Source organism: Podarcis bocagei (assembly GCF_964188305.1).
Source record: "Podarcis bocagei genome assembly, chromosome: 7".
Classification (NCBI taxonomy): domain Eukaryota; kingdom Metazoa; phylum Chordata; class Lepidosauria; order Squamata; family Lacertidae; genus Podarcis; species Podarcis bocagei.
The window spans coordinates 70,513,644-70,540,570 of record NC_138132.1 but is presented as its reverse complement, the minus strand read 5'-3'; the positions used below and the strand labels follow the sequence as shown (position 1 = coordinate 70,540,570).

Here is a 26,927-nt window from a genome sequence, read left to right as displayed (position 1 = left end):
CCCATTCACGCGGGGCTCTCCGAACTCAAGCCAATCAATGGGCGCGGATGACATCGCACGGGAGGAATTTTATTGGCCGACAAGAAAAGTTGGGGCGGGGAAATGAGGATGCCAGCTGTTGATTGGTTCTGCGTTTAGACCGGTTAACTTTGAACTCCAACCGCAATTAGTTAACAGTGAGGAATTATGGGGATTGTAGGCAGGAACATCTGGACACCAGGCTATCGCTGAGCTAAGGAGATGCCCACACAGTGCCTACTCAGAGGTAAGCATCATTGAGACCAGCGGAGCTCACTCACAGGTAAGTATGTGCAACATACTTGTGTAGCATTGCAGCCTCAGCTATCCTTTAAAATAAATAAATAATAAAATAATAAAATAAAATAAAATAAAATAAAACAACAACAACAACAACAACAACAACAACAACAACAACAACAACAACAACAACAACAACAACAACAACAACAACAACAACAACAACAACAACAACAACAACAAATCATAGAATTGTAGAGCTGGAAGAGACCACGAGGGTCATCTAGTTCAGCTCCTTGCAATGCAGGAATACAAATTCCTTCCAGAAGCACCTTAGAGACCAACTAAGTTTGTTATTGTATGAGCTTTCGTGTGCATGCACACTTCTTCAGATACACTGAAAGAGAAGTCACCAGACCTTTATATATAGTGAGAGGGTGGTGAGGGGTATTACTCAGAAGGGTGGTGGGAATGGGTGATTGGCTGATAGGTGTGGTAAACCTGTTGACGGACTGTTAACGACTGCAATTGGTTTTACAGGGAAAAGCAAGGGGTGAGATGGTTAAAAATAGCTTTATCATGTATAATTTTTTTATTTTGTTTTGGCTACGACAGACCAGCATGGCTACCTACCTGTAACTACTGCTTATATCTATTATATCTATTTATTCTTAATTATGCAAGTGCATATTGATAATTTTATTTTTAAAGTGTGTGGTTATTTAATTGTATCCGCCTGCCACCTTCCAAGGGAGCTCTTCTTGGCATCAGAAAATTATTCCTAATGTTTAGTCGGAATCTCCTTTCTTGTAACATGAATCCCATCTGCTTTATGGAGATAGTAATACACACCCCTACCTTCCAGGGCTGCTGTAAAGACTGCATGCATGTGAAATGTTTAGAATGATGTGCTAGGCATGTATTGTTACCCTTATTACAAGTGAAGGGACGCAGGTGGCGCTGTGGTCTAAACCACTGAGCCTAGGGCTTGCTGATCGGAAGGTCGAAGGTTCGAATCCCCGCGACGGGGTGAGCTCCCATTGCTCGGTCCCAGCTCCTGCCAACCTAGCACATCAAAGTGCAAGTAGATAAATAGGTACCGTTATGGCAGGAAGGTAAACGGCATTTCCATGCACTGCTCTGGTTTCGCCAGAAGCGGCTTAGTCATGCTGGCCACATGACCCCGAAAAACTGTCTGTGGACAAACTTCGGCTCCCTTGGCCAGTAAAGCAGGATGAGCCCCAAAACCCCAGTCGTTCACGACTGGACTTAACTGGTCCTTTACCTTTACCTTTATTACAAGTGAGAACCCACAACAAAATGTTGTAGTGTGGAGTGTGCCAACCAGCTAGTCATTCCTTCTCCAGGATATTCCATAACAACCACAACTTTTCAGCTTTTTCTTTCCCAAGAAGCACCCTAGTCCTCGTTGTGCTGTTCCCTGCCCTGTGCTGCAATAGTGATTTTCCCCTAAAAATTTTTGTTGGATCTTCAGGACTCCCTTGAGTATGCTGACAGCCTCCTTACTTCTGAGTGGACCATTTCATTCACCAACAGAGTTCACTAGAGGAAGCTGTTATGTGTTTATTGCTTTTTTAATATTAATATTGATATTGATGTGGCATTTATTGGATTCGACACTGAGCTCTCTCCCCCCCCCCCAATGGCTAATGCTTTTTAAAGTTATTTAGCTCCCCTGTGGATTTCTGTAAACTGCTTTGAGCACTGCTGTGATGCTCCAACAGATCACTTCCAGAGGCATATGGCTCTTGGGAAGGAAGGTTCCTTACCCCTGGGCTGCTTGTTTGAAATGACGGGTTACATTTTTCAAACAAACAAACCAGCCTACTAACTGAGAAAACTGCAGGAGTAAAGTGGCAAAATCTGAAGCGGTATACAGTATACTTGCATTCAGTGTCTGATTTACGTATAAGCTAAACAAGCTATAGCTTAGGGCCCCACTCTTTTGCCCCCCCCCCAAAAAAAAGTAAAGAAAACAAACCCTGGATGTTCATTTCCAAAATACAGTGGTACCTCGGATTACAGACGCTTCAGGTTACAGACTCCACTAACCCAGAAATAGTACCTCGGGTTAAGAACTTTGCTTCAGGATGAGAACAGGAATTACGCAGCAGCGGTGTGGCAGCAGCGGGAGGCCCCATTAGCTAAAGTGGTGCTTCAGGTTAAGAACAGTTTCAGGTTAAGAATGGACCTCCGGAACGAATTAAGTTCTTAACCCAAGGTACCACTGTATAAGATAAAAAACAAATAAAATAAAACCTATATACAGCAACAGTGTTTTGTGTTGTATAGGCTTCTATGATGTAAGTAATGGCCCCCGCCTGCTAGCCTGTTCCCTAAAATATCATTGGTTTGCTCATTTCTATATATAGGGTGCTTACATTCTGCATGGACTCTTTGCATGGCAACATGTGCAAATGGCTTTAGACACCTATTAGGTCCATAAATTACCATATAGCATATATTCAGCACAAAAAAACAGTGACAATTTGTTGTTGACAAAGGACAGCTGGACATATAAAGGGCCCCATTACCTTCAGTAGCTTAGGGCCTCATCAAACCTAAATCTGGCCCTGCCTGCATTCAGTTATCCCTGTTTACATGTGAGAACAGAACCATGCATGTACGGAAAAGGTGGAGTAGGGGCAACTTTGTCCAACGACATTCGTCATTGTGTCTGACCGCACCCACTGTTGTGAATGAAATTTAGCTGGTGACAAGCTGGTATGTTGATCAAAAAGCCACATTTCCATAACACAACCGGTCCTTCCTTGCAGTGGGAAAGGAACATCAGAACACAGAACAGAGGCGCTAGCATTACAACTGTGAAAACCAAGACAACACAGCCCATGTCTGAATGTGTCTGAATGTGCCTGGTGTTGCCACATTATTACTGCCTGGAGCCATAGTGCAACAAAATCAGGACAGCCTGGGATATTTGTGATATGAAGAGTCCCAGGATTTCAGCAGGAAGCGAAAGGAAATGCCCAGATTGGAAATGAAGCAATATGCCCGTCCTAAAATATTTGCACTTGCAAATGGTATTGAAAGCAGGTTTGCTCAGGTATAATCATGAGCACAAATCTCAGGTAGTACAATGGGTCAGTGTGCCTGGCTGTTAAGCAGAAGTTTGGTGGTTCAAGCCCACTCAGGGATGGCTGTGGGCAGGATTCGTGCATTGCTGGGGGTTGGACTGGATGACCCTCTGTGTCCCTTCTGATTCTACAATTGAATACAGAATAAGAAAGATGCCTGGAGGGAGCTGCTCCCTTTTCGTTAATAATTTCTTCACCCCACACTTTCCAATGGATTATCCTGCCGCACTTTCCAACCTACAAAAAAGCTCCCTTTACTTCAGTGGATTTGTCAAGTACTTGAACCCTCTCTAATAGCCCAAACTTAAAGTTCTGGTCCATGCTTGATTCCCTCTCACAGAGCATTGGCAACCTGGGAGCATCCTTGGGCTTCAATCCTAGACCTATTAACTTGGGAATGAGCCCCACATGCTTCTAAATAGACATGAGCAGGATTGCATTTCTGAGGTTGCCACTCTTCTCCTTCACTTAAAGACATCAAAAAGGAGTCATGTGTAGTTTGTGTGTGGTTTTTGTTTATTAAGGGCACAGCTCCGTGGTCCCCCCCCCTTCCACTGTCTCTTGCACCGCGGCGCGGGATCCCCCTCCCCGCGCCAGTTTCACACGCTCAGAATCAGCGGCTGTTGCTCCTCGGCCATTTCCTCACCCGGTGAGATCTCGTAAACGACGCAGAGGGACGAATACAGGCAGCCGACAAAGGAGACCACGCTGGAAAAGTACATCACCCCGTTGGCGCTGCCCACGGCAGCTGTCAAAGGCCCCATCACTATGGAGACGAGGATCTGCGCCAGGAAATACTGGCAGCTCAGGAGGGAAATGTCTACCCCCATGCCTCTTTTGGTGCCGTCTTCATTCGATCCCGCGAACTGTTCAGGGGACAGGGGGAAAAAGCCTCTGGTTGGAAAACAGTTTCTGGCACCCCTTGGGAGTGGTGGGATGGAAGGCAGGAAGGCCAGCCATTTTGGAGGGCCGCAGGTTCCCCTTCCTTCCTCTACATCCCTCGACCCATGGTGCCAAGTATATTTTTGATACCCGTGAGGTGGAAACCGCCCCCCAAGTGATATGTTGGGGGCCGCCAAACCTGAGGCTCACCTTTTTACTCTGGTAGTAGTCGCACAGCAGCGAGTACGGAAGCGTGCAGAGTGTCGAAAACAAAATGCCGTAAGTTACGCACAGAGATAAAATGACGTAGACGTTCCGCGACAGCGTCGCCAGTCCTGTGCCAAGCCCGAAGGCGAGGTAGGCTATAAAATAGAGCGTGCGGATGCTGAAATATTCCTCCAGTTTTTCCAGTGAGGCTGTGGAATGAAAAGGAAGGACGTTGACTATTCTCTCGGGCAGATCCGGTGTGTTTTGCTGTGCCTGAGGGGAAACTCAGGTGATTGTATTTTAGTGTTCTGTTGGAAGCTGCCCAGAGTGGCTGGGGAAACTCAGGCAGATGGGTGGGGTATAAATAAATTATTATTATTATTGTTATTATTATTATTAATAATATTATTATATAACTTCAATGCGGGGGGCGGGGGGAGATGGGAGACCCTCTAGAAGTTGTGAGGCTCCAACTTCCTTCACCCTCAGCCAGTAATACTAACGTTCAGTAATGATGGGCATCACCTCTCCTTTAAACTTTCATGAGAGCCAGTGTAGTGTAGTGGTTAAGAGCGATAGACTCATAATCTGGGGAACCGGGTTCGCGTCTCCGCTCCTCCACATGCAGCTGCTGGGTGACCTTGGGCCAGTCACACTTCTTTGAAGTCTCTCAGCCCCACTCACCTCACAGAGTGTTTGTTGTGGGGGAGGAAGGGAAAGGAGAATGTTAGCCGCTTTGAGACTCCTTCAGGTAGTGATAAAGCAGGATCTCAAATCCAAACTCTTCTTCTTCTTCTTCATCATCATCATCATCTGTTTTGGCACTTTCTCTACAGTGCTCTTAAGACAGAGATTGGATGGCCATCTCGTATATGATTGAGATTCCTCCATTGCAGGGGGTTGGCCTACGTGACCCTCTGGGTCCCTTCCAACTCTACAACCCTATGATTCAAAACTACTGCTATTTACATGCGTGTTGGACTGCAGCCTGCCATAACAGTGAGTGGGGAATCCAGATGTTGCTTTCAAACATGGGGTGATGGGAGCTGGAGCCCAGCAACGTCTGGGGGGCCACAGTTCCCCCAGCCCTGCCATCGTGTGTAAGAAATTGTTGTTTTGGTGTGGCAGCACCCACCCTTTGGAACTCCCTGCCTATTGACAGAAGTGGAGAGCAGTGAAGCTGGGCTTGCAGCAGCAGGGCAGAGAGAGAGAGAGAGGGTGTCAGAGTGGCATGGGCAAGCTGCAAAGGTTTGTCAAGAAGAAAGGGGGATGCTTGCAGAATATTCTCCCCAGGAAGGCACGCCTGGGGCCATCTTTCATTCTAGGCTCAGCAGAGTATCTTTGGCGAGGAGTAAGGGGAGGGGGAGGGACGCGGGTGGCACTGTGGGTTAAACAACTGAACCTAGGACTTGCCAATCAGAAGGTCGGCAGTTCGAATCCCCACAACGGGGTGAGCTCCTGTTGCTCGGTCCCTGCTCCTGCCAACCTAGCAGTTCGAAAGCATGTCAAAGTGCAAGTAGATAAATAGGTACCGCTCCAGTGTTTCGTGTGCTGCTCTGGTTCTCCAGAAGTGGCTTAGTCATGCTGGCCACATGACCCGGAAGCTGTACACCAGCTCCCTCGGCCAGTAAAGCGAAATGAGCGGCGCAACCCCAGAGTCGGTCATGACTGGACCTAATGGTCAGGGGTCCCTTTACCTTTACCTTAAGGGGAGGTGGGCTGTGGGTTCAGGGGTGGGTGGGAAGGGCAAACTGAGTAGGAGCATCAGCCCCGTGTGTTTATGCATTCACATACATGAATGCGCGCAGATGTTACACAAAGCCACGGCGATGTCCAAAACCAGACAGCATGTGCCCTACAAAAAAGGGTCTCTATGGCGAAGGCCGGAGAGGTTTTGTACCTGAATAGAAGGCGGCACTGAACGCATAGATACACATGCCCCAGCAACCCATGGTGACTCCGGCGTTGTACTTCTGATACTCTGCAGAATCGTGAGGGGCTTTGGGGTCCCCTTGGAAGACCACCTCCCCCATGAAGTCGGTATAGAACAAGAGCATCCCTTCGAAGGAGAGCCAGCCTGGGGGAGGAATGGGAAGACAGTGAAGGAGGCGGCACAGTTTGGAAGGCGAGAAAATCAAGCAGCGGTTATGCAAGGCAGCCTGCTTCCAAGGACTTAGCAACCCCGGGGCTACATAGAGAAGCAGTGATTTGTATTAAAAAAAAAAAAAGGAAATTGATTAACCCTTGCAGAAAGCTAGTCCCTACTTGCATGGGGCTCTTTGACATCTGCCCTGAAGTTTTTCTGATGGCACCACTACCGTTTAACTTGCAGTCTCACCCATTCCACAATGCTGGCACTGTTGTTAACATTTGCTAATTGATAATATAGCCTCTACTATGAATTAGGTACCAGGTTGCATCCCTAAGGTTCTCCCCACTAGTTTGAAATTGTAAGGCCAAAAAGGCTGTAGATTCTTTTAACCCTCAGCTCTTTCGTGTGTTCCTCTCTCTTCCATGCTTTTCCAGAACAATCAAGACAGCATGCTTAAACTAAATCAGCCAGTGTCACGCATCCAACAAATAACCGTGAAAGTGGCAAATAATAATTTGAATGGGATGCAAATAAAAACCAACAAAAGGATAAAGGAGAAACTCAGCTCAGTACACATTTGAAGAGGAATCTGCCAAATTTTCACTTTCTTAAATAATATGCGAGCCAAAGCACAACTATCCTTCACAATTCATACTTATCCACATTCCGCATTGCAGTTCTCACAACAATATATACAGACATGCACATAAAGCGTGCATTTAAAGATGTGTCCATTTTTTAAAATCATTATTTGAATGCAAATAGCTGCAAAAATTGGAGAACTGAATTTAAGATTGGAAAAAAATAAGGAACTGAGAGAATCAAAATGGACAGAGCCTCCCATCCCTGTGCTGACAGTTTCAGGTGCCCAGAAAATGTATTTTGTCCACTACGGGTAATAGGTTTAAAAACACATACAGACACATTTTATCCAGTAGCTCTGTTTGGCAGCAGTCAGCCAAAATCGGGGCCTCACCTTGGGCAAACGTTGAAGACCAGCAAGTGGTCCTGCAAAACCACTGCTTTGGAGGCATTGTGAAGTCTTGGGACCACAAATGTGCAAATATAGCCAAAAGCAGGAGCAACTCACAGGTTTACCTAGGAAGTGATTGATGCAGAGGTTCCTCAGGGGTTTGGGCATCCGGCAGATGGTCGAGCAAAGGAGCTTCATTGAAAGTGGCTGCTCAGACAGTTCGCTCGATCCGTTCAATTCGCTCTCGTACTTGACCCCGTTCAGCAAAATGTTTGCTACCTGCACCGCAAAGAGGATGCCCTGGTCGGCATACAAAAACGTACAAGCAACATGGAACGGGAGCTGAGCAGGAAGAGCAAAACGTCTCTGGCATAGCTCTGGAGTAAGATATTCCTCCTCCTCTGCTCATCTTTTTCCCCCGACTTGATTTACAGTGATGTTTCCCCAGTAAAATACACTTGTGCTCCCCCAGCATGTCTGTGTGGAAAGTGCTGTTGAGCTTTTCAGGGATACTGTACCCTTAATTAGAAACTTCCTCCACCCGCCTTTGGCTTTCAATGGCTTTCTGTGCAGTTCAGCCCAGCGTAAACTGATGAATTGCCCCTTTATTACCCCATAATTAAGTAAGTCCCTGTTCCCCACAAGGACAAAACATTTCATTGCAGGAGAACAGGAATAATGGGAGGGAATCAGAGGCCAAAGCTCCACCCTATGGAGCAGGATTTAACCTATTAAGGATAAGAGAGGAGGTTGATTAAACAGCTGAACCAATCTGGAAACCATTATAGACAGAATCAGAAGAAGGAAGCTTCTAACAAGTTGCAGGGGCCTTTTGCTGAACTTGACTACTAAATAACCATTTTCACCACTCACCTGTTGGCTGAAGGTTACGTTCCTTCTCCTACTGCTCTCGGGGAGATTCCCTGTGATAATATCCGGGATGGCTAAAGTCTGCGGTCTTTTCAGGATTCCCGACGACCGTGGTTTTATTGCGTCCAGGGAACCCACCCTCAGGCAGTCTCCCTCTGGCCCAAGCACCCCGACGTTCTCTCCTGCTTCCAAGGCGGCACTTTCGTGGCAGTGGAATCCTTCGGGGGCCCTAGGGAGGCTGACGCTTATGCCCTGCCGGGGCAAGCTAGCCGGGATGCTCAAGTAGCCATCGTGCCCTGCGGTGAAGCAGTCGATGAGCACGCTGTCGATATTCGAGGTCCCGAAAGATGAGGCGAACTCACTCAGCCCCGTCAAGGAGTTGTCCCGGCTGATGAGGCTGCCGTACTTGGGCGTGAGCGGGCTGAGTGGGGAAATGGGGCTCGTGAAACTGGCGTACAAACGGACGGGGTTCTGGGCCGCGAGGTTTTCGCTCCCGCAGTCCTCGAAGAGAAGGGGCGGCGAAGGAGGAAGAGGGAAGTTAGGGCTCTTCATCACCTTCTTCAGCTTGCTGAAAGACTGCAAGGGCCTTTCGGGAATACTGACCAAAGTCAAGGCAGTCGCTAGCGTCAGCGTGATTGAGGTAAAAATGTAAATGACCCGGAGCTGGCCCCCTATTGCCCTGCCGAAGCCAGTATGGTCCCAGTTGATTCCTCCCACAACGTAGCCAAAGCCACCTCCGAGACCTGCCAAGAGGGGAGAGGAACAAAGTTGAAATCACCTCTCACAGGCGCTTACGAAGCTGCCTTATGACAGTTCAGGCCATTGGTCCATTTAGCTCAGTATTGCCTACACTGTCAGGCAGCAGCTCTCCAGGCTTTCAAACAGGGGGTGGACTGGATGACCTGTTAGATCACTTCCAGTGCTATGATTCCATGATTCTAGAGTTCTCTCACAGCCCTATCTGGAGATGCATGCGGAGAGGCAGCGTGGTTTAGTGGTTAGTGTGTCGGACTAGGACCTGGAGACTGGGTCATGCAGTCTCCTTCACAGGGTTGCTGTCAGGATAATATGGATGGGGGAGAACTATAGATACCACCTTTAAATCCTTGGAGGAGAGGTGGGGTATAAATGTAACACATAAATGCCCAGAGACTTAAGAGGCTGAGCTACGATGAATCATAAAATTGCCCAGCTCAGGTATTACCTCTGACATGAATATGCCTAGATGTCCTTAGACCCACATTTTCTCCCTCTTAGCTTTATCTGCCCATCTGATAATGCATAATAATGCAGACCTATCTTTCAGTGTTGCTGTAAGCAGTGCTTTTTTTCTTTTCTGGGGGTACGCATACCCCTAAACATTTTGAGAATCTAAATCTGGCCTCATTGTGGGGCAGTATTTCAATATGAGTAGGAAAATGAGAGTACCCCTAAACATTTGTTTAGGAAAAAAGCACTGGCTATAAGGATTATTTAAATGCTCAAGGCAGCATACATGATTCTACACACACACAACCATCTGTGAGGTAGGCTCAGCTCAGAGATACCAGCAGACCCAAGGGTACCAAGTGAATTTCATGGTTAAGTGTGGATTTGAACCCAGATCTCCCATACACTATACTGACTCACACTTTACAGCAGAATACTATGTGTTATGTCTAAAATCACCAACTACGTTTAAGAGCTTGTCCTCCAGTTTGCTTTTTCCTCCTCCCTCCCATTCCCTTTTTCCTTGCTTGCTGTGATATTTCAGTTTGTGAACCCGAGGGGCAGAACTGTCCCAGCAGCCGCTCTGGGTGTCTTTTCAGCTAGAGGGCCAGGTCTAAATGCTGAAAATAAGCAAATGCCCAGCACTGCCATTGCCGATATGCCGAAAACCTCACCAGCTAGCAGTGCATGCATGTTGAGTCCTCGGTCCTGATCCGACGGGCTGCACACGTCCATCATGTAGGCATGGCTGGGGTTGTCCGCAGAGTCGGCACAGAAGTCCATCAGAATGACTCCGCAGATGGTGAACGCAATTCCCCACTTGTGGTCACTCACAGTGTCGGTCAAGGCTGTGCCCATATCCCTGCCGTTCAGCATCAGCGAAAGGCCCAGCAACGCCCCTGAGGAGGAAGGGGAACCAAAACAAGGCAGTCAGAAAACAGCAAAGAAGGCTCGGATTCAAGTTGGTACTTTTTCATGAGCCACAGATTGGTTGTGTTCCCTTCTAGGCAACTTTCCAAGGGTCACATGTCAGTGGCAGACAGAACAACGGTTGTAAATGTTGCCTTGGGTCTGGAAACCAAGCCTTATGAAGAGCAGTTGAGGGAGTTGGGTGTGTTTAGCCTGGAGAAGAGACTGAGAGGTGACACAAGAGCCTTTGCCATGGACTAGTTGGTAGCAGAGGAAGGATGGGAGGAACCAGCTGTGGAACCGCCAAGGGAAGAAGGCTCAGAGCCCAGGGATTGGTGGGAGGACAAGGGAAGGTGGTCAGAGGGAGACAAGGGAGAAGACTGGGAGGAGGAGGCGTTGGAAGTCGAAGAGTAACAGGGCTTTGTGAGCGGGGAGAGTCTGTGGCAGAGAGAAGGCCAGAATTGGAAGCTGAAGCAGGTGAGTGAGAGGAGAGAGGCCAAGAGACAGAGAGGAATCAGGTTGGTGAAGAAGCACAGGTGTCTCTCCCTCCTGCTGTGACAAGCTCCCCTCTCTGCTGGTCTCCTAAGAACCAGAAGAGGCATGAAAAGGGAGGAGAAGAGGTTGGCTGCATGCCGGCGCAGTCTCCGATTGCTTGGGGAAAACCCCGAGAAGGCGGGGAATTTCAGTCTCGGCAACTGATTTTCATGGAGGAAGAACACTAGGCATGAGCTGCTGTATTCATTAGGCCTAAGACTCAAGTCTGTGCAGATAGTGTTTTTGCTAAGAAATAGTGAAGTCCAACTTTAAACTGCATGATTACCTGTGACAGCCGTCTTCAGTTATCTGAAAAGGGCTGTCACGTGGAAGATGGAGCAAGCTTGTTTTCTGCTGCTATGGAGGGTAGGACTTGAACCAATGGATTCAAATGAGATTCTGATTAAACATTAGGAAGAACTTTCTGACATTAAGAGATGTTCGACCGTGGAATGGACTCCCTTGGAAGGAGCTGGTCTCTCCATCATTGGAGGTTTTTAATCAGAGGTTGGCTGGCCATCTGCTGTCGGGGTTCTTTAGCTGTGATTCCTGCATTGCAATAACTTGGACTAGTTTACCCTTGGGGGTCCCTTCCAAAGGTATAAATCTGTGATTCTACCTTTGTACAACAGATTAGTTTCTGCTCATGCTCATACACCCCTCTGTCTTCCATGCAGGCAAGCAAGAGTCAGCAGAGTTCAAGGAGACATACCAGCCGGGGTAGTGGGGGAATAGTCACAAAGCACTTCACGCACTGCAACATTCTGCTGCAGTTCCCACTTGTTTTGACCTAGAACAGAAACGTATCTACAACTATGTGTAAGTAAATTCCGATATGCAGTGACTGGGAATTACATGGTGCCAGAATGAGGGGGACAGGGGGGCAAGGAGGCAAAGAAAAGGACAACACGGATGCACTGTAAGGGTAGGTCTGGAAGGCATGAGAAGAGAAGAGGGCATCTATTTACCAATTGCCAGGACCAGGATGAAGGGTCTCCTCCTTCCAAAAGGTGAGGTGCACCTGTCGCTCCAGGCGCCCAGCAGGGGCTGCAGCAGGAAACCTGGAAGAGAGAAGAAGGGAGACGGGTCATTCCCCCATATGTGGTGGAAATGTAAAAAGAAAGAAAGAAAGAAAAAGCTAAAGGCTTTTGGGAAATGATATATAATGAAATGAAGAAAATGTTTAAATGGGTTATTGCCAAAAGACCAGAAGCTTTCCTAGCAGGTATAATAGGGACAGAAGTTCCAAAGAAGATGACTAAACTATTTATGTATGTAAAAACCACAGCTAGAATATTATATGCACAGAGATGAAAAGAAGAGAAGGTTCCGACGAAGGAGGAATGGCTTCTAAAATAATAATAATAATAATAATAATAATAATAATAATAATAATAATAATAATAATAATAATAATAATAATAAATTTATTTATACCCTGCCCATCCGGCTGGGTTTCCCCAGCCACTCCGGGCTGCTTCCAACAAAAGATTAAAATACAATAATTCATCAAATATTAAAAACTTCCCTAAACAGGTCTGCCTTCAGATGCAGAAATGGCAGAGCTGACAGCAAAATTTAAAGATAAAAATGACGAACTTTTCACAGAAGAATGGAGGCCTTTTGGGAACAATTTTTAAAAAATAAAAAAAAATAAACCACCATAGTCAAATAAAATCATCAGCAGGATTCGAGATAAAAGCAGCAGAAGGAAAACGCCAAGATAACAGTAAATGGAGAAACTTTTAGTAATAAAGATATAATACAGTGGAAAATGTTTCAGTGGAAACACTGTGGAAGTGGGGATTTATGAAACAATGTAATTACTGGGTATAGAGTTTATTGTGAAAATGTTTGAAAATTTCAATAAAAAATTATATTCCCCCCCCCCAAAAGAGTTGGAAATAAGAGTGTCATTCAGCACTTTCTGACCAGGGAGAGCAAGACAGAAGTCTCAGATAAAGGCCAATCTGTGTTGGGCTGTACCAGTTCAGCCTGTGACTGGGAACCAGCAGAAGGGGATTGCCCTTAGGAACATCGCAAATCCATGCAACCAAGCCCTGCTCAGAGCAGACCCATCAGAATGAATGGCACTGAGCTAGCTGCCCCCGTTGACTTCAATGGACTGTCGTCTGAGTAGGACTAGCGTTGGGACACAACCCGGCCACAGTTCGCTTTGCCAAGTCCCACCAGTTCCCAGAGCAGTTAAGCTTGCTTCCTGAGGATCGGGGCCCCAGCACTCACCCAATATTGGGCTGATGAACCAGACCATTCCGTACAGCTGATCCGGCAAGCCCATCTGGAGCAAGACAGGCGTCACATAGGCAGTCTCCATGGCGTAGCTGAACTCGATCCCGAAGAGAATGCACCCATTGAACAACAGTTCCCAGAAGGACCTCTGTGGGTGGATCTCGCCAAAGTGGACCTGGTCGATGGGGCAAGGGGTGTTGGGTGGCGGGGGAGGCGAAGGCCGGATGTGTTTCCTCCTCTTTGGGTGCCGCTTGAAGTTGTTGGCCCGGTGGCTGATGTGGCGAGTGACGGATCCTGCATACCCTGCCACCTGGGACCTCCACAGTTCCTGAGACGACAACGTGGGGAAGAGGGCATCGCTAGAAGGGCTCGTCGTGGTGGGAGGAATCATCATGGATTTTGCCTGCGAAGAAAAGCCAGCGCTTTAACTTTACTTATTATTGGCAACATTTTTCAGCTGCCCTAAATCAGACAGGCTTGCAATACGGAGTGGTAGTTTCAGCTGCCTTCCTGCAGAGCAAGGGGTTGGACTAGATGACAAGTGGGGATCCATCCCAAGTCTACAGGTGGGGTTTGAGGTTTTTTGATTTTGTTTTGGGCGGGGGTATTCTGCAACGTGGCATCGGTCGCATCCAAACCATACTTTTAAAGCACGTTGGGTCACAGTCAACAAAACAGCTGCGCTAGCTTTGAGCCAGCACAGTGAGTTCCTCTAGTGCCAAGTTACCCAAACTTGGGTCTCCAGCTGGTTTTGGACTACAGTTCCCATCATCCTGTGGGAATGTTGCGGATAGTAGGAGAGGATATATTGGTTAGTATTATCTTTCCTCACTCTCACTAGTGAGATAGTAGCAGGGCACATTCCCTTGCACATAGCAGGAAGCTAGTTGATAGATCCATTAGAACCTTTTGAGTTAAACAATCCAGTCTGGCTTGTCCAGATTCGATTGTTCCTGGTAAATTCCCTCTGTTCCCTCTTAGAAACAATACAGTTGTACCTCGGGTTACATACGCTTCAGGTTACAGACGCTTCAGGTTACAGACTCCGCTAACCCAGAAATAGTACCTCGGGTTAAGAACTTTGCTTCAGGATGAGAACAGAAATCACACAGCAGCAGCGAGAGGCCCCATTAGCTAAAGTGGTGCTTCAGGTTAAGAACAGTTTCAGGTTAAGAATGGACCTCTGGAACGAATTAAGTTCTTAACCCGAGGTACCACTGTAATGGCACAACAGTCCTCTTTTCTAAAGTACAGTGGTACCTCGGGTTACAGACGCTTCAGGTTACAGACTGCGCTAACCCAGAAATAGTACCTCAGGCTAAGAACTTTGCTTCAGGATGAGAACTGAAATCGTGCAGTGGCGGCACAGAGGCAGGGGGAGGCCCCATTAGCTAAAGTGGTACCTCAGGTTAAGAACAGTTTCAGGTTAAGAACGGACCTCCAGAAAAAATTAAGTTCTTAACCTGAGGTACCACTGTAATGATGAGGTTTACTTACATTCAGTTCACAGTATGATCCTGAAGGCAGGCTTTAGCTTTTAGTTACAGTTACAGAGAAATGTGTGGTTCATCCTCTTGTGAGGGATGAGCCTGTGTGCTGCTGACTGAGAGCCAGCTCACAGCAAAAGAGCAAAAGAGCATATCAAGAGAGAAGGGCGAAAAAGGGAAGATGGCTGCGTGACCAGCCCTTTTATGGGGTCTGCCAGTGTCACACTCATCTACCTGGTCACACACACAGGGGGAGAGGATGTTCCAGACCAGGTGTGACAGGAAGTCCTCCTGGCTGGAGCAACATTCCCCTGTGTGTCCACTCTGGGAAAACAGGAAATGTTGTATTTGGCTGCTTTTGTGATGTTACATCCCACATATCCCTGACCACAGGTGCTGCTAGCCAGGGATGCTGGGAGTTGTAGACCAAAAAGAGCTGGAGACACAAGTTGGGGAAACCCTGCAATGGAGCTTTCTCCCGCTCTCATTGCCTGCATGTCCCCCCACATGCCTGCCCTAATTCAGTTCTGTGGGGTCAGGAGAATCCCCCAAAGCAGAACTCAGGGGGAGTAGAGGGGGAAATGCTTGCACTGACAGAGTGCAGTTGAATTCTGCCCATTGCTTCTGCCAAGGAATTCTGGGAACTGTCGGGAGTGGTAAACTGGATCCCCCAGGATCCTTTGGGGGAAGCCAAGCACTCAAGAAGAAGAAGAAGAAGAGTTTGGATTTGATATCCCGCTTTATCACTACCCAAAGGAGTCTCAAAGCAGCTAACATTCTCCTTTCCCTTCCTCCCCCACAACAAACACTCTGTGAGGTGAGTGGGGCTGAGAGACTTCAGAGAGGTGTGACTAGCCCAAGGTCACCCAGCAGCTGCATGTGGAGGAGCGGAGACGCAAACCCGGTTCACCAGATTACGAGACTACCGCTCTTAACCACTACACCACACTGGCTCATACACTCAAGTGTATGGTGCAGATGTGACCTACGATCGTGCACTGGTGGTGACTTTTCTACTGGTTCGCCCACACATCATTAAACTTTGTTCATCGTTCTGCAATGCTTCATCAAATGATTCCGGGGCTGTGTGCAAAAAGTGTGAATGGAATTAATTCACAGAGATACAACCTCATGTCGTCAGATAAGCATGATAAAATACACAACACCATTTTATCAAGCCCTTCCCCCCAAATACCTCAAGGCAGCTTCCGTTTAATGCCCACAACAGCCCTGTGAGGTAGGTAAGTCTGAGAGATAAGTTACTGGCCCCAAGTCACCCAGTGGCTGAGTGGGAATTCAAACCTGGGTCTTCCCAGTCCTAGTCTCATAAACTCATCATTGTACTCCACTACATTATGCTCAGTCTCTCCTCTTTACAAAACATTACCTGGAATACATTCTTGACGGTAACATATTTTTAATAATAATTGTACTCTTAACATTCATCAATTTGTTATCCCAACACCTTTTCACCCATTGATTAGAAGACTGGAAAACCGGGGCAGATTTACTGGGCAACCAGCTGGAATACAGCCCATATATTTCTCTTTTTTTTTTCCTTTTTTTTTTTTTTTGCCTTCTACCTCTGCAACCAAAGGGACTAGAAACTTAACAAAAATAAAACTGAAAATTCATCTTCACTGATATATCTGGGACCAAAAGGACTAGAAACTTAACGGGGGGGGGGAGTAAACCTGAAAATCCATTTTTCCTTCTTTCTCTGGATCCAAAAGAGTAGAAACTTAAAAAAAAAAGCTTAAGATTCACGAAAAGAGCCCTGAGTATAAATATGTAGTCTAGACACCCTCATAGGCTAAGGCTCAGTCTAGTGGATTATTCTAATCTGGGGGATAAAACCCTCAGTCACGGCCGTTCTCTCTCTGTGAAGGCAAAAGTCCACAGCACACCTAAAAATTCCACCACATTTCCCTCTCTTAACCACCATCATTCAAACACCCCCCTCCCTCCATCTCTCTTGGAGCTAAAACAGGCAGGTAAGGCGGAGCCCACCCCTTCTCCTTTAGCAAGGAGGGCCTGGTCTCAAAGATCTTAGGAAGCAGGCTGGCAATGATTCAGTAGGAAATGTATTTACCTGTATTAGGATAGATGGTGGAGCATCCTTCCAATAATAATAATAATTAAAAATAATATTTACAACAATGCCTGCAGTTTTCCCCGGGATCCTTGGACAGACGGCGGCAGGCTCGCTCTCCGTCCTCTCTCTCTCTCCTCCCGCCCCCCTGCACTAGGATCCTGCGTTTCTGGCTGGGGAGGAGGCTGGGTGATGTCACTGTGTCTCCTGCCCTGCCTTTCCCCCAGCCCTGCAGAAACGCATCCGCCTTCTCTCCACCTCGTCCACCCCGTGCCTTAAAGAGGCAGGAGCCTGGGATACGATTCAGCATCCTGCTGCACTGGTACCCAACGGCGGAGGGCAGGAAATGGATTGGTTGAAAGACGGGAGGGGAGGCGCGCGCGCGCGCGCGCACACACACACACACACACACACACACACATATACACACACACACGGAAAAGTCTCTGCTGAGGGAGAATCCAGATTCAGGTATGCTTTGGAGAGCACGGAAGGTGTTTGCTGATAACTGGGTACCGAGGCAATCGCTGGATTGTATCCCTACATAACCCTTTTTATAAAAAAGAAAAGAAAAGAAAAGTTTGGATTCTGTTGACTCCAGAATCAGTGCCGGATTTGCGTATAAGCTAAACAAGCTATAGCTTAGGGCCCCATTCTCTTGGGGTCCCCCCAAAAAATTAAAGGAAGAAAAAACCTAGAGGTACTTTTCCAAAATATAAGATTAAAAAAAGAAATAAAATAAAACCTACATACAGCAACAGTGTTTTGTGTTGTGTAGACTCTTGAAAGTCCCATGGACTGCAAGAAGATCAAACTTATCCATTCTTAGGGAAATCAGCCCTGAGTGCTCACTGGAAGGACAGATCCTGAAGCTGAGGCTCCAATACTTTGGCCACCTCATGAGAAGAGAAGACTCCCTGGAAAAGACCCTGATGTTGGGAAAGATGGAGGGTACAAGGAGAAAACAAACAAAACAAACAAACAAACAAACAAAAATAACAGAAAAATCAAACAAACCACCACACTATAAGATATAAGAAGATTAATATAATACAGTGAGATTAATTGGAAGTCAATTTTAAATTTCTTCTCTATAAATTTTATAATTGTGTTCAATACAAGGAGTATATATGATGATAATTATAATTATAATTATACAACAACAAGGCTCCTATGATGTAAGTAATGGGCCCTGCCTGCTAGCCTGCTCCCTAAAATATCACTATTAATATACTTCTTAACTGTATTTCAGTTCAACAATTGATAAAATACATATTTCGTTATGTGCAAATGGCTTTAGATACCTATTAGGTCCATAAAATACCATATAGCATATATTCCACAGAAAAAAACAGCGACAATTTGTTGTTGACAAAGGACAGCTGGACATATAAAGGGCCCCATAACCTACAGTAGCTTAGGGCCTCATCAAACCTAAATCCAGGCCTGTCCAGATTGATGATGAGGAAAAGCTGTAGCCCAGTGGCAGAGCATCATCCAAAGGTCCCAGGTTTAAGCACCTTCTGGCGTCTCCAGGTAAGTCTAGGAGAGGCCCCTGCCTGAAATCCTGGGCAGTTGCTGCCAGGTCCATGTTGGCAATACTGAGCTAGATGAATCAATGGTCTGACTCAGTGTGATGCAGCTTCCTGTGTTCCTATTATACAGCCCCGCATCCATATGGGGGCTGCCTCATCCTGAAAAGTTTTACCAGGTGACTCGGAATGTATGCTCCTTTTCCATAACAAACTGTGCCCAAAAAAAAGTCTCACAAATAAATTTTTAAAATCCTTTCCTATCAAAATGCGTAGCAGAGCGGGGGAGGGAAGCTGCATCCCCATAAGACAAAATCAACAATTGAATAACTGTAGAACAAATTCTACATCACCTTGCCAACAAAGGTCCGTATAGTTAATGCTATGGTTTTCCCAGTAGAGATGTATGGAAGTGAGAGCTGGACCATAAAGAAGGCTGATCGCCGAAGAATTGATGCTTTTGAATTATGGTGCTGGAGGAGACTCTTAAGAGTCCCATGGACTGCAAGAAGATCAAACCTATCCATTCCTAAGGAAATCAGCCCTGAGTGCTCACTGAAAGGACAGATCCTGAAGCTGAGGCTCCAATACTTTGGCCACCTCATGAGAAGAGAAGACTCCCTGGAAAAGACCCTGATGTTGGGAAAGATGGAGGGCACAAGGAGAAGGGGACGACAGAGGATGAGATGGTTGGATAGTGTTCTTGAAGCTACCAGCATGAGTTTGACTAAACTGCAGGAGGCAGTGGAAGACAAGGAATGCCTGGCGTGCTCTGGTCCATGGGGTCACGAAGAGTCGGACACGACTAAACGACTAAAGAACAACAACAACAACAGAACAAATTCAGTAGGATAGTGAAGTAATCCAGATTAAGCACGTAGGTGGCAAATGTGACATGAAGGCTGGCAACCTGAACCCCGGTGTAGCCACTTGCAGATGATCTCGAAGTGCCTGGAGACAGCCTGGTCGTGCAGCTAACGCAGCAGTTTGACTTCGCCAACAAAAATGCATGTTCTTTCCATTTCCACAAGGGGGAACATGCTGGCTTTTACCAGCTTTCCTCCCAAAGTCCTTTCCACTTAGATCTGCTGGTCACCTTCTGGTCTACTGGTTCCAAGAAGAAAAGTGTGGTGTGTGTGTGATGTTGAGAAGGAAAATTCCTAGTTGAGTGTGGAATGGAGATCCCGGGCATGGCAGTGGCAACAGACATCCTGGTGATGGGACTAGGAGGGCTGGGCTTTTTGCTTCTCGTTCTGGGTGCCGAAGCAGATTGCTGGAGGGTAAGAAACAAATTAAAAGGACTTTAAAGCTGGGATGGGGGCGGGAGGGGGGTGGAATCAAAATCTGTGTTGTGCCAAACACCTGCCCTTTGGTTTCAGAGGTTGTTTTCATTTTTTCCTGCTTCATCTGTGGGTAGGGATGCACAAACCTGTCTGATTTCAATTTCCAAAGGCAAACTTCAAGTTCCGAAATGAGATGTTAAGTGCAATGTAGCCAACCTTTGTGCTTCTTTGGATTTTGCAGGTCTGTTCTCCTCCACGCAATGTGTAGATAGCGTACACTGGATCGCAACCTGTAGAAGTCCCAAGCACTGACAAGATTATGGTGCCTCCCCCGCCCCCCATGTGCAATTAAAAATAAAAACAATACTGAACCATAGAATAAAATTGTACTATTCGTAATGACACAGAACTCACATGTATGCTGAAATGCACATGCATGTATGTCATTTGTGACACCCGACAGGATCTGATTTCCTCGGATTAGTTTGATCTGCGTTAGGAGGAACACTCCCTGGCTTAGGTGGAGATAAGTAATAAAAAGAGAACAGGAATAATGAGGGGTATTTGTAGTGGAGGATAAGGAAGTCTAACAAAGTTCTGATTTTCCCCATAATGATTACTTAGAAGCTTTTTAATTTTTTTTAATTACTATTATGTATTTATATTATTATTATTTTGAAAATCTCAAATGTTAAATTACTTCCCAAAAGAAATATATTTGTGTGTGTGTGTGTGTGTGTGTGCACCCCTGCTTTGCTGGTACCTGAAATGTGCTTAATCAGTCCATTGGGCAATCTAGCACTGTGTGCTACAAGACAAAGACACAAAGTCCTTCTGGGAAATTCTTCACCTTGGATCAGCTTCAGAGCCATTCCCTCATCCCAGCATACAAAATTTTCTTGGTCCCCCTTTCCCTCTCTGAAGAAATTGAAAACTTGCTTGATAGAAGAACTGGAGGGGTGCTTGGCTTGTGCTGTTGTCAAACCCAAGGCCTGGTTGCCATAGGAACGTTAAGCTCTGGGGAAAATATACCGCAGCGGCGAGGGCCGGTGTACTCCTGGAAAGGTCAAACCTGCTTCTGGTGACTTTGATAAAGAGGGGCCAGTGCCCCCAGCTTTGCCCTCACTGGGTAAACGCTGGCCACTGGAGCCATCGCCGCTTCTTCCTTTCTTCGTTGCTGAACCCTCTCCGGGTGTTGGATGCACAGGAGACTGCTCTGTCAAACGTATTTGCTAATATTTATAAAAGTAAGCTGCCTGTGTGTGTGAAAGATACAGACAGACAGACAGAAGAGAGAGTGTGGGTTGTGAGGATGAGAGTGCCTGAGACACAGGACAGTCAGAACATGATAACATAAGAACCTACTGGATCTGGCCAATAGCCCATCTAGCCCAGCCATGGTGGCAGAACACAGCCACCATGGATAGCAGCCATTGATCGTCTTCTCCTCCAGGAGGTTCTCCAATCCTCTTTGAAAGCTATCCAAGTATGGCAGCCACCACTGCCTCCTGCAGGAGCGAGTTCCACAAATTACGTACTGTGTGAAGAAGTTATTCTCAACTGTCCTGGTCTGTGGACCAGCTGAATGGGGTTCATGAACAGCCCGTGGTCTGTGGACCACTGCTTAAGAACCTCAAATTAAAAAACTAGTTCTCAAAGTCTCTCTCCACCCAACCCCCAATCATTCCTCCCCGCTCACCTTCCTTCTTTCTTACAACGAGTCCAGAGCGTAGTCCTGGGTGTCTTCATCTTCCTCCTTAGTCTCAGTGTTGAACTCAAGGGGGGGGGGAATGGGGACAAAATGAGAATGAGTTGGCTCTGCTTGCCATGCCCTCTGGCGCCACCTACTGTTGGCCTCCCTTCCTTCTGTCCTACCAGACCTCATGGGCACCAGCCTCCACTGACTACAGTTCCCACCACCCCAGTTCATTAGCCATGCTTGGGGCTGAACGGAGTCCAACCACATCTGGAGAGCCTCAGGTTCTTTCCATCCTCGAATAGGGGACAGATTCCCTCCTGCCACAATCCTGAGGCTCCAACCAATTGGAGGGGCGGGCAGCCTGGGTACAACTGAGTTAGTCCACCAACACCTTTCTACTCAACTCCATCTCACTTCACGCCACCTGTCTGTACAAAACCCCCAGCGGTGCCTCATTCCTGCACAAAACATTTCTTTCTCTCTTCCCTTCTCTAGCAAGACGCCAAGGACCCCCTGTCTTCAGTGGGGCTGAGTGCCCGGTGCCGGGGGTTGTGGAGCGAGTGTGTGTTTGATAACGTCGCCGACCTCTGGACCTGTGACATCCCGATCTCCTATCTCAGCGAACATCCAGGTAAGGGAAATAAACCAGGTCCACCTGGTTGGAGCAGTTTGCAAAGGTGGACAGGACACACGGGAAGCTGCCCTGTACCATTAGTCCATCTAGCTCAATATTACCAACACTGGCTGGCAGTGGTTCTCCAAAGTTTCAGACAGCAGTTCCCCCCCAGCCTCACCTGGAGTTTTTCAGGGATTGAACCTGGGATCAGAGGCTCCCAGTCAAAGAGGCAGTACTAAGACTCTCAGCTCAGTTATTGCCAGTGGGTTTATTCCATAAGTCACAACAATGGCCCAACATTGGTCAGGTTACAAGTTGTGCAGGTCACCAGTCTCCAGGCGGAAATTGCTAAATGTCCGGGAAAATCCAGTCATATGGCAACCCATGTTGGGAGTGAAGTTTCCCATGTTGGGCAAAAGATTCCTACATTGCAGGGGGTTGGACTAGGTGGTCCTAGTGGTCTCTTCCAACTCAGCAGTTCTATTATTCTAACCCAGAGGAGGTTTTTGAGAGAAGGGGGGGAAAAGATTTTTTGTTGTTGCTGCCATTATTAAATAACTGAGCACCAGAAACCCCACAGCAAAATTTGCCTGCAGTCTACCATTAAACCCTGATCTCCTTTCAAGGTGCTTTCCATGTTCTAAAGTCTTGTTCTCTCTCGATTCTTCACCCCATCCCACCAGCTGTTCTCGTGGTCACTCGGGTCTTGGTGATCCTCTCTGCCTTTCTGACTCTTTCTGCCATACCTCCCTTCATTGCTGGCATGAAATGTACCAAGCTAATGCACGGCAGAGTCCTTCAGAAACAGAAGTTCTCCCTGGCTGCTGGGATCCTGTTCCTCTTAGGAGGTAAGCACAGCCTTGCCTTGTTTCAGGTTGGGGCAGAATAGTACTCGATCTAGACCTTGCCTTCCACAGTCTTGTTTGCAGGGTGCCTCCTTCCTCTTCCTTTTTTACATTAGTCCCACATTAAAGCCTTTAACAGCAGCCAAAAAACCGAGGAACCTTCCAGATTCCCTTTTATTCCGCATATGATTATTTGTGCTCACAGTGGTATTGGGGAGGTTAAACCCGATCCCGCATTTATGACTGTCTGCACCTGCAACTTCTTACAGTCTGAAAAGCTGTGGTGACGAAGCAGTGCAGATTGCTCAAAACAAGTAAATGTAAGTTGAAAGAGAGTACCGTATTTTTTGCTCTATAAGACTCACTTTTTCCCTCCTAAAAAGTAAGGGAAAATGTGTGTGCATCTTATGGAGCGAATGCAGGCTGCGCAGCAATCCCAGAAGCCAGAACAGCAAGAGGGATTGCTGCTTTCACTGCGCAGTGATCCCTCTTGCTGTTCTGGCTTCTGAGATTCAGAATATTTTTTTTCTTGTTTTCCTCCTCCAAAAACTAGGTGCATCTTGAGGTCTGGTGCGTCTTATAGAGCGAAAAATACGGTAATATGTGGAAGTATAGGGTTGTCTCCAGCTAAGTCCTACTCAGAGCGGACCCAGGGCTGGATTTAGGTTTGATGAGGCCCTAAGCTACTAAAGGTAATGGGGCCATTTATACGTCCAGCTGTCCTTTGTCAACAACAAATTGTTACTGTTTTTTGTGTTGAATATATGCTATATGGTAATTTATGGACCTTTAATTTTTTTTGGGGGGGGGCAAGAGAGTGGGGCCCTAAGCTACAGCTTGTTTAGCTTATACATAAATCTGGACTGAGCAGACCCATTGAACTAAGTTGGTCATGCCCATTATTCAGAGTAGGACTAGCACTGAATAGGACCCTGATTCATAGGATGATGTTCTAGAATATGACGAAGAGATCTCGCCCTTCCAGAATTCAGTGTGACACCAAGGATGGGCATATCTGCCAATTTCGGTTTTTCACAGGCTCTCATCCCCCCCCCCAATTCTTATGATAAGTTCTACATGTCCACATTGTAGTGCACATTTCTCCTACTATTCGCATTTTTTTTTTACATTTCCAATTTTGCCTACTCCACACCTTCTTTTTGTATGTTTCTCCTTCTTCCCAATATCATATACACTTTTGTAAACATTACTTGGCTCGATCCAGAGAAGCACAAATTTCTAAGGGTGGCTGTATTCTTCAATTGTTTTAGAAAGCCAATGTGGTTAAGAGTGTAATGGTTAGAAATGTTGGACTAAGACCTGGGAGACCTGGGTTCAAATCCCTCAGCTCACTGGGTAACCTTGGGCCAGCCACTGTCCTTTAGCCTAAACTACCTCCCAGGGTTGTTCTGAGGATATAATCAGCAGCCGGAGAACAATGTATGCCATCTTAAGCTCCATTGAGGAAAGGTGAGATAGAAATGTAAAAATAAAAATAGGTAGATTTGCCTTTCAATGCAGATGAAATAAAAATCAACCCCCATCCCTGTATGAGATTGAGGTCAATCTAGTGTCGATCCTACTCAGGATAGACCCATTGAAATTCATTGGCGTTGTCCATTTATTGCAGTGGTAATAAAAGTTAGCTAGGTGGATACACACCAGCCGAAGGTGTGCACACAGCTTTTTTTTTTTTAAAAAAAAAAAAGCTTAAAATTCTATTTATCCTTAGAGGAGATCTTAGAGAACATCTGAAGGCGCCCTGTTTAGGGAAGCTTTTAATGTTTAATGGACTATTGTATTTTAATATTCTGTTGGAAGCCGCCCAGAGTGGCTGGGGAAATCCAGCCAGATGGGCAGGGTATAAATAATAAATTGTTGTTGTTGTTGTTATCAAGGAAGCCACGGTAGCTGGAAACTCTAATGTGGAATGGTCTCCCTTTCACAGGGCTCTCTGGAGCGGTTGCTTCTCTGTGGTACGGCATCGACACCGTTCAGAAGTATAAGCTTGAGGTACGTGAGGTAGCCTAAAAGAACATATGAACAGAAGAATCAACTGTAGAGTTGGAAGGGACGTCTAGTACAACCCCCTGCCTTGCCAAAAACTTCTGCCCAACATGGGGCTCAAACCCACCACCCTGAGATTAAGAGTCTTGGGCTCTACCAACTGAGCTATATGGCAGAAGCTGCCTTATGCCAGAGTCTGCTAGCCCAGTATTGTTGACACTGACTGGCCCCAGCTCTCTAGGAAGGGAGTCTTTCCCTGCCCAGCTTGGCGATGGCTAGATTTGAACCTGGGACCTTCCTGCATGCAAAGTAGGCGCTCTACTACACAGTTGTGGCCATTCCCCAATGGGAATGGAGTTTAGTATAGAACGTCTTGGAAGCCACATGGATTCTTTAGGGCGTTCCCCATCCACCTCCTGCCTTGACTAGCTGCAGTTCCCTAGGGTCTCAGCCCTTCCCCAGAAGTACCTGAGATGCCCCAATTTGAACCTGGGGCTTTCTGCCTGCAGAGCCCTACAAGTGAGAATTTTTTTATGGTAATCAACACATGCCTTTAAAATGTGCTGCTCCCCCTGGTTCGATGCCTGCAGTGTGTCCAGGATCGCTCACCATCTCTTTTTTTGTAGTGTTTTTATTGCTTTTCAAAATTTAAACATAATCTTACTATCCACATTGTTTTTTGTTCTTCTGAGCCAAATTGACTTCCCTCCCTCCCGTCTCATGGTTTTCAAAGTTCACCCTTGTATGAACGCTATGATATAAGGGTGAACTTTGAATGGAAAATGCATGATCTTCCATTTTACGTATTTCTCATTCAACTTATCTCCACTTTCAAATAAATATAAAAAGCTAATAACCATTATCATTACAAGATTTCTTACAACCCTACTAGTGTTGGTAAATGTTTACAATGACCCTTCAAATATTGTACAAATTTACTCCAGCCTTTTAGGAAAGCTTGATCACGCTGGTTTCGGATTTTCCTGGTCAGCTTTGCCAATTCCGCATAGTCCATCGTTTTCATCTGCCACTCTTCAATCATTGGTACTCCTTGTTGCTTCCATTTTTGGGCTTAAAGAGTCCTTGCTGCAGTAGTAGCATACATGAACAATTTATGCTTCACCTACTATACCTACTACAATTATGCTTCACCTACTATACCTAATAAAAATGCTTCCAGGTTTTTTTTTAAGAAAAGGGATCGCTCACCATCTCAGTTCTCTTTCAGGTTAGCTTGGGCATCCCTGGCGTGACTTACGAGCTTGGCTATTCCTATTGGATGGCTGCCGCGGGCGCCGCTTGCACCACTTCCGGTGGTGCCTTACTGATCACCGCCGACTGCCTTGATGCCCAGGCGCCAAAGAGAAAGCAGAACCTTCTCTGCAGCCCACTGACCTCCAAAGGGCCGCAAACCTACCTATGAAGGAGGAGTCCAGCCCTCTCTTCGCTGACAAACCAACCGTTGCTTTTCTAGTAAATGTCGTTTGTAAAGGCTGCTGGGGATTAGAGCTCTGCGAGGGGGGAAACTATAGTTCCTGGGCTTCTCTGGTGGAAGCCATATGCTTTAAATGCCACGTGCTTTAAAAGCTATAGGATTTAAATATTTGAAGCGGGTGCGACCATAAAGCAAGATTCCAATTAAACCAGAAGCAGCTGGCTGGTTGGATTGCATTGTGTCTTTTCTGCATCATCAGACTGGTCTTCACACTTGATTGCCGATTGGTAGCAGGGCCAACCGGGGAGCAGCCAGAAGGACCACATGGCCTTGGTGTCAAGCTCAAAGGGGGGCTCAGATTTAGCCATGCATCTGTTTCATTTCTGCTGCATTTGAGAAGTTTTGCAAATTTGTTTTTAAGTGCTGGAAGGTGACACGTTATCCTCCCTTGAAGCTGCAACTATATAAAAAAAGGAATTGTGATTTGGCAAAAGACATCCAGTATTTAATGATGGGTGAAGCTGTCCATTTTGGTTCTCTCCGTTTCTCATATTTCCAGCCTTACGTTCAGTCCTCTTTGTTCCCACATCAGTTTTCAATTCTTTTTTAAAGTCCTTATGAAAAATTGACA

At 46.5% G+C, this 26,927-nt stretch overlaps 2 protein-coding genes across 4 annotated transcripts; one reads left to right on the top strand and one right to left on the bottom strand.

The window, feature by feature from the left end:
• Positions 1-3,864: 3,864 nt before the first annotated feature.
• Positions 3,865-17,219, bottom strand: SLC45A1 (solute carrier family 45 member 1). Of its 2 annotated transcripts, none has more exons than XM_081201506.1 (9): positions 16,943-17,219; positions 13,295-13,703; positions 12,019-12,111; positions 10,282-10,506; positions 8,402-9,141; positions 7,654-7,807; positions 6,364-6,540; positions 4,467-4,672; positions 3,865-4,240 (listed from the first exon to the last, which is right to left on the bottom strand). In XM_081201506.1, exons 2-9 carry the CDS (start codon positions 13,692-13,694, stop codon positions 3,974-3,976), a joined length of 2,262 nt encoding a protein of 753 aa, XP_081057632.1. In that variant the 5' UTR covers positions 13,695-13,703; positions 16,943-17,219; the 3' UTR covers positions 3,865-3,973. The 2 variants fall into 2 exon arrangements, with proteins under 2 accessions (XP_081057632.1, XP_081057633.1); XM_081201507.1 differs by having other exon boundaries at positions 16,880-17,030.
• Positions 17,220-18,694: 1,475 nt separating this feature from the next.
• On the top strand, positions 18,695-26,620 carry LOC308591120 (claudin-16-like). 2 transcript variants are annotated; one of them, XM_081201727.1, is made up of 5 exons: positions 18,695-19,691; positions 21,889-22,024; positions 22,693-22,857; positions 24,803-24,867; positions 26,090-26,620. In XM_081201727.1, the coding sequence occupies exons 1-5, from the start codon at positions 19,587-19,589 to the stop codon at positions 26,282-26,284; spliced, it is 666 nt and encodes a 221-aa protein (XP_081057853.1). In that variant the 5' UTR covers positions 18,695-19,586; the 3' UTR covers positions 26,285-26,620. The 2 variants fall into 2 exon arrangements, with proteins under 2 accessions (XP_081057853.1, XP_081057854.1); XM_081201728.1 differs by lacking the exon at positions 18,695-19,691 and adding an exon at positions 20,767-20,941.
• Positions 26,621-26,927: the final 307 nt, after the last annotated feature.

Bases quoted from the DNA above. Each gene is read 5' to 3' on its own strand.
- SLC45A1 (XM_081201506.1), bottom strand. From the start codon at position 13,694: ATGATGATTCCTCCCACCACGACGAGCCCTTCTAGCGATGCCCTCTTC. The intron at 7,808-8,401 runs GTGAGTGGTGAA...TTTGCGGTGCAG, and splicing joins ACGTAACCTTCAGCCAACAG to GTAGCAAACATTTTGCTGAA. The intron at 4,673-6,363 runs GTACAAAACCTC...TTCATTCCACAG, and splicing joins CAGTGCCGCCTTCTATTCAG to CCTCACTGGAAAAACTGGAG.
- LOC308591120 (XM_081201727.1), top strand. From the start codon at position 19,587: ATGGAGATCCCGGGCATGGCAGTGGCAACAGACATCCTGGTGATGGGA. The intron at 22,025-22,692 runs GTAAGGGAAATA...CCATCCCACCAG, and splicing joins CTATCTCAGCGAACATCCAG to CTGTTCTCGTGGTCACTCGG. The intron at 24,868-26,089 runs GTACGTGAGGTA...GTTCTCTTTCAG, and splicing joins TTCAGAAGTATAAGCTTGAG to GTTAGCTTGGGCATCCCTGG.